The sequence below is a fragment of the Trachypithecus francoisi genome, unplaced genomic scaffold (genome assembly GCF_009764315.1).
Source record: "Trachypithecus francoisi isolate TF-2019V2 unplaced genomic scaffold, Tfra_2.0 Lachesis_group3, whole genome shotgun sequence".
In the NCBI taxonomy this organism is placed as follows: domain Eukaryota; kingdom Metazoa; phylum Chordata; class Mammalia; order Primates; family Cercopithecidae; genus Trachypithecus; species Trachypithecus francoisi.
Genome location: NW_022681468.1, coordinates 106007306 through 106019752, shown reverse-complemented (window position 1 = coordinate 106019752; position 12447 = coordinate 106007306). Strand labels below are relative to the sequence as shown.

Here is a 12447-nt window from a genome sequence, read left to right as displayed (position 1 = left end):
CCTGTAGTCCCCGCTACTCAGGAGGCTGAGGCAGGAGAATGGCGTGAACCCGAGAGGTGGAGCTTGCAGTGAGCCAAGATCATGCCACTGCACTCCAGCCTGGGCCACAGAGTGAGACTCTGTCTCAAAAGAAATAAAAAATAAAATAATGTGTGAGCACAAACCATGTAGCAGGCTTATGACTACAAGGAACAAACCACGATCCCTCACCCCAAGGAATGGACTGCTCAACATGAGCAGAAGGTAAGCAACAGTGCTCATGGCACAGGGGCACAGAAGGGGTACCCCACGGAGTTTAGCAAAAGAACAAACAGCTTCCCAAAGGAAAGCACATCCAAGCTGAGGGGTGAGGTGACACAGCCAGGAGATGGGGTGAAAGGACAAAGATAGCAAATAGTGAGAAAGCACAAAGCAAAATGTCACCAGGGAGCTGGAAATGATTCAGTGAGGCTGGACGGAGATCACATGTGGAAGGGGTGGCAATAAGGCCACAGAGGAAAGGAGGGGCCAGGCTGTGAAGGGCTGAGGGGCTGTATCTTCACCCCACCTCCGGTGGGCAGCCAGGAAGGTTTGCAGCTCAGGAAGGATGCCCTGGCTGTGGGCTAGAGAATGGACAGGAGGGAGTGAGATGTGACGCCAGGGGTCAAGGGCAGCCGTGCTGATGTGCGTAAACGTTAACAGGAAGAAGCCAACAGATAGAAAGGGAAAGAATGAAGGTACAGCAGAGAGGACGATGGATGTCACAACGGCCCTGAGGAGGTGAGAGGTGACAGACCCTGCGGCCCAGTGGAGGACTTGAGAGCAACAAACATGTCCCTGGCTTGAGAGCAACAGGGACATGATTCCCCTGAGATGGAAGAAGAGGATGGTATGCATGACGGGGCCAAGGGCTGTGCAGGTGGGGAGTGGGATGTTTAGGGAGCTCCTGAATGGGTGCTTTCATTTCTCACTCAAACTACCTGAATTCTCCCTCATACCCTTTGCTTTCAGCAGAAACTCTAAATGCAATGCCTGGACAGGCATCCAGGGCTTTCCGTGACTCTCAGTCTTTCCTCCCTCCACAGCACCTCTGCCCCTACACACCCTATCCCCTGGCCATACCACACAATAAAGGTTCCCGAGCCTGCCTGCTCTCACAGCCCTGGCCCTCTGGTCAGCTTGTGCTGGATATTTTGCCCACCTGAGTCTCCCAGTCTGCATGGCCAGCTTCTCCTCCTCTGGGAAGCCTTCCCTGACCCAGCCAGGATGAGGGAGGTGCCTCTCCTTCATGTCCCTGGGCTAATCTCTCCAACAACTGTCAAAGTGCATGATATCTATTGACTTGTCTCTCTACCCTACAACTGTGAGTTTCACAAGGGTATGTACCAGGTCTTGGTTAGCCACATATGGCCAGTGCCCACCACAGTGGCAAGGCACAGCAGGCCCTCTATACACAGATGATGGATGAATAAATAAATCAATGAATGAACAAAGGAAGAACCAATAATCTGACATCCATCAGTTCCTTCTCTGGCCCCTGGAATATGAAGCCATCTCAAGGCCCACAGTCCAAGCAGGGAAGGCCATCCAAGTTCACATATCCCATCAGCCTCATCTCTGTCACACAGGCTAGACCAGTGGGGGTTCACACTTCCCCCTCGAGTTCTGGAAAGAATGGGCTGGAACGGTGGTTTCTGAACATTAGCGTGCATCAGAATTACCTGGAGGACTTTATAAAACACAGACTTGCTGGGCTTCACCCCCAAGATTTCTGATTCAGGAGGTAAGGGATGGGGCCCAAGAATTTGCATTTCTCACAAGTGATGCTGATGTTGCTGGTCCAAGGACCACACTTTGAGAATCAATGGGTCTGAAGAAGGGAAAACAGGATATGCCCAAGGTTCAAATGACCTCCAAGTTGAGATCATGCTGGAAGGTACCCGGAGGAACATCTTCTGTACATATCCATAAGAAGGTGCTTGTACCTCCAGAGTAGAAGTCCCTGGTGGGGTAGAAGTCTCGGGGCTGTTTTCCCACATCTACAAAAATGCCACCATGCAAGTGGCATGCAATTATCTCCAGGTACCTGAAAATTCCCATGCATGTCATTTTTAACAGTTTTCCAAATGAAAAATTCAGTTTCTAGGCGTTGATTTTCTTGAGAAGTAATGGAAAATAATGACCACCAGGGCAATGCATCAAAATACGCAACTATGGTATGATTTTGATAATAAGAAATCCACTACAAAGTTATGTAATTAGTTATGTGATAAATGGCTACAGAAATATGGATTTTTAGCCTGGCTTTGAGCTGGCTTCAACTAGATACAGAATTTCCAGCTGAAAGAACATGCTTACATTCCCTCCCATTATCCTGCTTCATCTCCAGGGCAGATAGGGCTAATGGATCCTGGCACTCTTTCCCAGTGAGCCCAGGAAAATAGAACTGGGTTATTTTTACCCTACCCACAAGCATCGTAAGATGATGCTTTCAGTGAGTCCCTGCTGAGACGTTCTAATGATTTTAAATATAAACATCATCTTAAGTAGCAACAAGTATATTTATACCATGGAAGACTTACCCCAATCTCTTTTAAATCTTTGTCTTGTAGTAACTGAAGAGGATCAATAAATGTTTGCTTTACATTAATATCAAGAGAGTCTTTCACCTCAGCCATTAGCTTCATGGATTCACCAACTTCTATCAATGCATTGCCTTGAATAGAAAACATAAATACAAAAGGTTCTTTGGGAGACTACTCCAGGTTTAACAGTGCTATTTATTTCATTCTTTACCAAAAGTTTGTGGATGATGGTGTAGCAAGGTCCTTGCTCCGGGACCTCTGAATCCTAGATCAGAATGAAAAAGAAAAAGCAAGGCTTCCTATTTTCTGCATTTTCCTCTCTATGTTCTGCACTTTCACCACCACAGAAAATACAACTGAGGCTAGCAGACCGAAGTACTTACCATTTGGGCCACTAGATGGGGATAAAGATCCTTTTTAAAAAACTGGTAGTTTGGGAAACTGGCACGGAGGGTTCCTTAGAAGCTTGAGAATAAAATCTCTTTGTAAACAATGAAAGGATTCAGTCATGGGGCTAAGTGTTAACCAGTAAAAATTACAATAGAAATAAACCAATAAAACATCTCAGCTTCTAGCTGTGGGATCTTCTCAAGACTACTCCTTGTATCCTTCTAGAAGGTTCTAAGGCTCCCTGCCCTCTCTGATGTCAAAGAAAGCCTGCTGGTGTCACATGGGACCTCCTGTCAGCAGGGTGGGGTGGGGGTCTGCTGGTGCACTAGAGACCAAGCCAGCCTTCCTGGCTTGGGTAGTGACAGGTAGTTTTTCCTGGATTACAGTGTGGTATCTCAGTCCAGTTGACCGGCAGTAATTTGCCGTATTATTGCAGACCACGTGCCCTCTAGTTCTCTGTACAATGAGGGTTGCAGGGTCTCTAGGAAACATCCCTGGGAAATGCTGCACTAGAATGAACTATTTTTCCTATATTTGAGTTTTTCCAAAATGATCTTGTAAAAAGATGGAGATTGGGGTTGCTCAATTCCTAGGCTTGAAGAACCGTAAAGCCCAGCCTAAGTCTGACCTTTGAGTTGTTTCATCCAGCAGGCGAGGGCACAGACAACTTATTCACCTGTAAAATAGAGATGGCAACATGTGCCTCACCTCCCTGTTTAAAATAAAAAAATTCACAGAAAGATACTAGATAAGACCTTGCAAAACAGAAGTAGGAACCATTACTCTAAACTGAGGCTTCCCAGGACTCCACACGGACCCAGTGGCAGCTTCATTCCTCCTTGGAAGCTAAATTTCCTTAGCTCAACTCTCCAAAGTGTGTCTAAATCATTCCTAAATGAAGACGAAATATCCCTTCCTAGCCTGTGGACTATTTCCTGCTCAAATACTGAGAAATGATATTTCTCACCATTTGGGAGCACAGTGTCCCATTTGGGTGATAGAAATGGTCACCATATACTGACCCCACACCCAGCCCCTCTGCCACCAGTGCCAGTGCCTCACAATGTCAGCTCATTTCACCTTGACAGAAACATTTTCAAATACGTTGGAGACTCCAAAGATGATGCTCTGAACACGGGCCGCCACCTCCCTGGAATCGACATTCCCTCTCCTTGCCTGAGACTGGCGCTGTCCAATTCCACGGGTGTGGGGCTCAGCCTCCACCCACTGAGGTTTCTGCACTGTAGGAAGTCCCAGCATGTGGCCTCCCAAAAGAAAACATCCAACGGCACAGCCTCTTCCTTGGAACAGCAGAAATCCATCTGTTCCTGATGCCCTGCTGACATCAGCTCTCTTCCTTACCCCAAGTTTCTTTAGGTTGCTGGGCACATGGGAAGCTACCAAATTGTCTGGCTGTCACGAAGGCCAGATGCATGGCAGGAGTATCCTTGGATGTCAGGGCCTGCCTGGCAGTTTCACCTGCTCCCTTCACTGATGTGCCTTCAGAGTAAGAGATAGGCCATCTTGTCCCCACTGGCCCTTAGAAGAAAATAAAATTCACATTATACTGCTCTGAGGAATAATGCTACCCTTTGTCACTAATTAATTCATGTTTTAATGCTTGAGTTTTAACATTTTTTTCAAAAGATATTTCCTTCAATTTCCTAGAATGATTACTGTGGCCAAATATTCGATTTCTCAACTTCCATCTCCTGCCTTGTTACCACTACATGAATAGCAAATATGCCAAATTCTTTTGGAATACTTCGTATATTAAATCCAATTAATCCTCAATTTAATTTATTAATTTAAATGAATCTCAATCAAAATGTAATGACTTTTTTAAATAAGAGGGACTTAAGTTTCACCTGGAAAAATAAAACCAGTAAGTGTGTCCGTGAACTTTTTGCAATACAATATCCAGATAAATTTTTAGTAAAACATATTAAAGTATGTTTTAAAACTTTAATACTTAAAACAATATGACACTGAATCAAAACAGGATATAGATCAAGAAACAGAAGAGAAACACCATAAACAAACAACTTGTAAAAATTAGTCCATAACAAAGGAATCATTTCAAATCATCAGGAGAAAGTTGGACTTTTCAATAAAGTACTGAAACAGCTATTTATTTGTTAGAAAACAAAATTAGAACTCTATTGCACTGTAGCTCCAATAAACGCAGGAGCTTGGAAATTTAAAGGCAAGAAAAGAAAATATAGAATTCAAAAACAAGTATAAATAAACATTTATATCATTTGCCAGGGAGTGGGATGAAAAAGATTGTCTAAACATGATTCCAAAAAGCTAGAAACCACATACGAAGACTAAAGAGCTTCACTAAATAAAAAATAAAAATATCTCTCCATTGAAATGACCTTCATACACAAGGTCCGAAGGTAAATGCTTACCTGGGACAAAATTTCATCAACATACAAGACAGCCAATGAGCAAATATCCTGACCACTTAAAGAGCTCATGAGACAGGAGGGGGAAAAATGGACCTCCTAATGCAAAAGAAGTCCAAGGACACAAACACACAATTCACAAAAATAATGACAAACACAAATAAAAATTCCACCTCACACGTGATCCAAAAGATGGAGCTAAAACAGCAATGAGATATCATTTTTGTATACTACATATCAAATGATCAGTCATTTAAAAGTAAATTTAAAAGATAATCTCTAGAGTTAGGAACTGTGTAGGGAAACACCCTCACTCACTCCTGGCAACAGTATCAAATGGGTGTAACCCTTCTGAAGGTAGGTTGGGAATATGCTTTCAAAACCTGAAAAACAAGCATAGCCTTTTTTTTTTTTTTTTTTTTTTGAGAGGGAGTCTCACTTGTTGTACAGGCTGGAGTGCAGTGGCATGATCTCAGCTCACTACAATCTCCGTCTCGCAGGTTCATGTCATTCTCCTACCTCAGCCTCCCAAGTAGCTGGGACTACAGGTGCCCACCACCACGCTGCCTAATTTTTTTTTGTATTTTTAGTAGAGACGGGGTTTCGCTATATTAGCCAGGATGGTCTTGATCTCCTGACCTCGTGATCTGCCTGCCTCGGCCTCCCAAAGTGCTGGGATTACAGGCGTGAGCCACTGCACCAGGCCGAAAGAAGCATACCCTTGACTCAGCAATTTTATACTAGAAATGTTACCTAAATTATGTCAAAGATTATAATTTTGGATATCCCCAAAGATTTACCTACGAAAATAGTTATTGTAAATGCTATGTAAAATGTTTTTACATAAAGAAACATTTATTTAGTAAATGGGATTGACTGAACAAACTATGATACCTGGAATATTATGTAGCCATTAAAAACAATATCATGGAAGATTAATTATTTTATGATATGGATCATTATATAGTCAGTGTTACCGAAGAGTATATGTACTATAGCCTTAGTGTGGTTTTTAAGAGTACATATGAATACGTATAAGAACAAACAAGGCATAAAAGATACACAACAATCCGAGTGCAGTGGCTCACTCCTGTAATCCCAGCAGTTTGGGAGGCTGAGGCGGGCAGATTGCTTGAGGTCAGGAGTTCAAAACCAGCCAGCCAACATGGTGAAATCCTGTCTCTATTAAAAATACAAAACATTAGCCAGGCATGGTGGCTTGAGCCTATAATTCCAGCTACTTGGGAGGCTGAGGCATGAGAATTGTTTGAACCTGGAAGGCAGAGGTTGCAGTGAGCCAAGATCGCGCCACTGCACTCCAGCCTGGGCATAGACTTTGTCTCAAAAAAAAAAAAAAAAGATACACAACAGAGTTTAACTGGGCCTATCAGTGGGTATGGGATGGGATTATGGGTGAATGGGTGATGTTAGCATTTTTCTTTATTTTACTTACCTATGTTTTCTAAACCTCCTGCAATTAACATGTATTACTTTGGTAATATGGAAAAATAATAAAGGTTGTTAAACTGAAGGGTTTGTGCATAACCTAAAACCATACTGGAGGAGTTCTCAGCTCCCCGAGGTGATCTCTGAATAACTCACCAAAGGTGGAGTCTTCCCCAAGCTCCTTCCCGTATTTCAGCATACAGTCCCCCAGCAAGCCTTCCGTCTGCGGGTATCCTGTGGTCTTCACCTGCCCTCGGATCTTTGACACAGTGTTCAGCATTCCTAGCTTAGCTCTGTATGCTTAAAAACATTGTCATTTGTAATCCTTTAAAGTTACAAGTTGGAGTGACAGGTACATAGCATTTAATAAATGCAGCTGCCAAAATTGAGGTCACCTTAAACAAAATGCCAGAGACCTGAGGCCTGAAACAATTGTGTGTAAACTATTTTTCTCATGTAATTTTCTAGGTTCTTTACAAAGGTGGGTGCTAAGTGCACTGTTCCACAGCCACGATGAACCATAGAAATGATGGCGCACATCAGCTGGGCGCAGTGGTTCACACCTGTAATCCCAGCACTCTGGGAGGCCAAGGCAGGCGGATCACCCTGAGGTCAGGAGTTCAAGACCAGCCTGACCAACATGGAGAAACTCCATCTCTACTAAAAATACAAAAAATTAGCTAGGCACGGTGGCACATGCCTGTAATCCTAGCTACTCGGGAGGCTGAGGCAGGAGAATTACTTGAACCCAGGAGGCGGAGGTTGCAGTGAGCCAAGATCGCGCCATTGCACTCCAGCCTGGGGGACAAGAGCGAGACTTAGTCTCAAAAAAAGAAAAAAAAAAAAAAAAAGAAATGATGGCGCACATTGCTGACTTCAAATAATAGTGACCAGGCTTTTGTGAGCACCACTCCTTGGGTGAGACTCTTTGGAAAGCTTGCAGCTGCTAACACGTGAAGTCAGACACTTGACACCTGTGTGACACTGACATGCTTTTTTCTGTTTGTTTACATGTAAACAAAAATGGAATTACCGAGGAGGATGTTTCAAACAACCAACTGGTCATTAACACACACACACACACACACACACACACACACACACACACACAGACTGTGCTCCCAAGGACTGATTCAGCCTAATGATTTTCAGTATTATGGGAGGCAGGTGCTGCTGTTTAGGAGGCAGAATCATAGGAGAAGACAGACCACCCACCCTTAGTGAATGCTAGCCTTGTGTGGCTGGTCCCAAGGTGCAGCTCAGCCCCTGCTCCCTAGGGAGGTGATGGGCATCACTGCGTCTTACCTTGCTTTCCTTCCTCTGACTCAGGCACTGAGTATTTACTCGTTGTTGCACTGGGCCCTGTGCAACAACACACTGTGCTCATTACCGGGACTCCAGAGACAGCCTTTGCCCTCAAGGAGCTCAAAGTCTAGCTACTGGGAGGCAGAATATACAGGACGTAATTATGAAAATAAAGTCCCGTGCGGTGCAGGGCAAGGGAAAGGCAGCAATATGCTGAAGAAAGATGGAAAGTACAGAGAATAGTATAGAGAACAGTGTCAGTAACGTGTAGAAGAGGGAATACTGTGGCATAATCAGTGGACAAAGAGTAGGCTTGTTTGACCTAAAAAGATATTAATACAGGACAAAGTGGGAGACAGCTATGGGAAAATGTGACTATGATTGAAAATGTGACTATGAAAATGTGACCAAGCTAAGGATTTGAGATTTCATCCTGTAGGTGAGAGAGTGAATCACATACTAGTTTGTGGTATTTGAGATACTTTTAGGTGGTCAAGAGATACACTTTTTTTCCTACTGTAATAATTTTTTACTTATTTTTAACGTATTTTAAATCAGTGCTTCTCAAACTTTAATGTGTATGTAAATAATCCAAGGATCTTGTTAAAATGTAGAGTGATTCCATCGGTCTGGATTGAGCTTAAGATTGTGCATTTCCAGCAATAGACCGCACTGAGAGTAGTGACATTCACAGTGCCAGCTGTGAATGCCACTTACATTCACCTGACATTCACAGTGCCAGCCTTTTTTGTTGTTGTTTTGAAACAACAACTGTTGCCCAGGCTGTAGTGCAGTGGTGTGATCACGGCTTACTGTGACCACAAACTCATGGGCTCAAGCGATCCTCCCACCTCAGCCTCCTGAATAAATAGGGCTACAGACGCATTACCACATCTGGCTAATTTTGAAAATGTTTTGTAGACATAGTCTTGCTACATTGTCCAGGCTGGTCTTGAACTCTTGGCCTCAAGCAATCATTATGCCTTGGCCTCCCAAAGTGCTGGGATTACTGGCATAAGCCACTGTGCCTGGCCAGTGCTGGACTTTTGAACCTCACATTTATCCTCAAAGCATTTATCCTCCAGGTCCCCAGGCCCAAAGACTTTACTCCCACACACCACACACACACTCTTTCTCTCTCTCTCTGTCTCTCTCTCTGCCCATCTTTCCCGCTGTTGGAATGGGGTGTGGGATGCAGCAGGCATATGGGTGAGAGCCATTAAACTGAATAACAGGTTGCTAGGGCTGCCTCTTCTCTAGGAATAACCAGAGACCTCTAGCCAGTGGACACTTTTATTGTTGGCCAACACCTCCTTATCCCATTCAAGAGTCAGCTGGTTGAAGGTGAAACATTTGTTTGATTTCATAGTGTATTCCAGCACCCCAAAATCCTCTAGTGCAGAGAAAGCACTTATTAAATATTTGTTGACGGATATATCAGGAAAAGCAATCTGTGGGGCTGATTTCAATCACTGATGTGGCCAGGGAGGAGAAGATACATTTTTACGGTTTTCAAAGCTATTGTCATCAATACAATTGTAAAGAACTTTAGACCTGCCTGGATACATCTGATAAAATTTATATTCTTAAATTTTTACTTTCTCAATTTTCAAATGGTTAGGTTTGTGCTGATTCCTACAGTCAAGGGAATCACAGGAACTCCACGCAAATAATAAATTCCTAAAAAGGAAAGGCGGCTTCAGAAATCCACAGATTTCAAGGCTTGGGCGCCCTCTATTGGTTCTTATCATTTACAATCTGGGAAAATCTCATCAATAGATGCTGCTGGGGCACCTAGAAACCCAGACCTTCAGTGTGACACTGGATTTATGCAGTCTTTCGTATTCACTATATCTTGTTTCTCCAGCATTTAAGCCATGAAGAGAAAGCTCTTTCAAATTAACATATACCTCTATGTATATACACAAGGGCAGAATTTTTTTAAAAAACTATAAAGAGGAATAAAGAAGAAATAAGGGAGTAAGAAAATATTTGCCAAATGTTTAGTGGCTTTCTGAAGCAACTCACAAAAAAAACCTTTGTTCAGTGCTCCCTTGTTGCTACGACCAGCACTCCATTCGGATGACGTCAATTGAAGTTCACAAATATAGCTGTTCTGTTTCTCATCAATAGGACTGAATGCAACTACCTTTGGTCACTGGAGACTCAGCTTTAAAAACTGAATTTCATTATTGGGACACAGATGACATTGTTTCTACATTATGTCAACTAAACACCAAGTAAACATGGATTGTTAGGGTCTGTGACAGCAAATGAACAAGAGAATATTTCAACTTTACCTGGATTTGGCTGAAGATATTCAGTGGTTTTTGACAGAATTTCTGCAACAGCTTTATTGGTAACATCTATTTTCTTAAAAGCAAAATTTTAAAAAGTTAGTAAATGACAAACTCAATAAATTCACAAAAGAACAAATAGAGGAGTAATTTTCATTAATTTAATTCTTCTAACATCATTATGATGATTTTAATCCAAATGAACGTTTTCAACATTTTTGAGAGATGCAATATTTTCTCACTTTCTGATTTTTGGAACATCACCTCCTTCCAGTGATGTTGGAGAACATTAATTTACTTTTCCTTTTCACATTAAAATGAATATTAAGGTAATATTTAGAAAATCTGGAAAAGTTATTATGCTCCACTAGATTATCAGATATACTTGGAAGTCTCTCAAAACTAACACTAGACATGAAGCAAACTCTCCTTATCTGCTGGGTGAACTTGAATTTCCATACTTATATAAGGATGCCACAATAATGATCCATATTAGCAACTGCCTCAGTAATCAACAATAAAATAATCATGATCATTAGCATTATAATACAATGAACACACTCATTTGTGCTACGGTCAGATGTTAACATCAAAGTTTTCCCCAAACGTTCCCTGAAAGTTAACCCTTTCTGGTTAAGACTGAATCTTTCCTTCTGCAAAACCATTCCTGGACTTTCTGGTTCTTAGTTAACCAGAGAGCTAATATGGGAATAAACAATAAAGTTAAAATGCAAGTTGCAATAGCTTTATTTATACCATCAATAGGCCAAAAGAAAATGTAAAGAAAAATATCTCATTCATAAAAGCAATAAAAATGCAGTAACAAAGAATAACCATTATGAGAAATTCACAACACCTATTTGAAAAACCACATTCTTAGATGGGAAAACTCAGTTTTGGAAAGATATGCATTCTTCCCAAATTAACATGCAAAATTCATTCAAATCCCATCATAATTTCAATTTTTTCTTTTTTTGTTAAAATTTGGCAAACTGATAAAGTGAGTCTTCATACTATATACATGATTTAAAATATCAACCTAAAAAAACCAGACTATAAAACGACTAACATATAGAGGACAGTATTTTGAAATACTGGAGTGGGAAGAAACTTCTAACCAGGACCTGAAATTCAAATGTCATAAATAAAAAGACCAAAATTCTGACTCCATAAAAACTCAAAAACTGAACACGAAAAGATACAGTATGTGACATTTGCCAAAAGTGGCAAACAAAAATATATAAAGGACAAAGGGTTAGTATCCATAATATTCAAAACTCCCATTTAAACAAACAAGAAAGAAGGAAAAAGCTGGGCATGGTGGCACACACCTGTAATCCCAGCACTTTGGGAGGCTGAGGCAGGTGGATCACCTGAGGTCAGGAGTTCAAGACTTGGCTGGCCAACATGGTGAAACCCTATCTCTACAAAAATGCAAAAATTAGCCGGGCATGATGATGGGTGCCCGTAATCCCAGCTACTCAGGAGGCTGAGGTGGGAGAATCGCTTGAACCTGGAAGGCGAAGGTTGCAGTGAGCCGAGATCACACCACTACACTCCAGCCTGGGCAACAGAGCGAGACTCTATGTCTTAAAAAGAAAGAAGGAAAAGAGGAAAAACACAAGCTGCCTACAAAGATTTGAAAAAAATATTCAGAACTGTAAATAAAAAGGAGATACTTTACATTCTCCAGATTGATAAAAGCATTTTTAAAATCAGTTATACTCAATATCAGGTATTATATGGGTGTGCAGTAATGGGTCATTTCATACACAACAGGAATGCAAAATGATATGTTTTTGGAGGTCAAGGGAGAAGTTCTTATTAATGGACATATTAATGAGCCAGGTATTATACTTCTAAGGATTTAACCTTTTAGAAACACACCAGTAAATTGCAGTGAAGGAAAAACATGTTTGTTAGGCCATCTTATGTAATACTGAACATGGAAATCAATAGGAGACTGATTGGATAAATTATGAAACATCCAAGTAAAGGAATACTCTTTCATCATAAGGGAAAAAAATAAGGAGG

At 41.7% G+C, this 12447-nt stretch overlaps 1 protein-coding gene across 7 annotated transcripts in view; it reads right to left on the bottom strand.

Moving 5' to 3' along the window:
- SH3GL3 (SH3 domain containing GRB2 like 3, endophilin A3) overlaps positions 1-12447 on the bottom strand; it is a 185740-nt gene that overhangs the window by 54469 nt on the left and 118824 nt on the right. For 5 of the 7 annotated variants that reach the window (XR_004431854.1, XM_033189182.1, XM_033189185.1 and 2 more), the window contains 3 exons: positions 10417-10489; positions 6968-7111; positions 2562-2695 (listed from right to left, as the gene is read on the bottom strand). Coding sequence is in view for 6 of the 7 variants with exons in the window: in XM_033189182.1 (XP_033045073.1) it covers positions 2562-2695; positions 6968-7111; positions 10417-10489 (351 nt within the window). In the remaining variant the exon portion in view is untranslated. The remainder of the gene's footprint in view (positions 1-2561; positions 2696-6967; positions 7112-10416; positions 10490-12447) is intronic. The other 2 variants (XM_033189187.1, XM_033189188.1) reach the window with 1 other exon arrangement.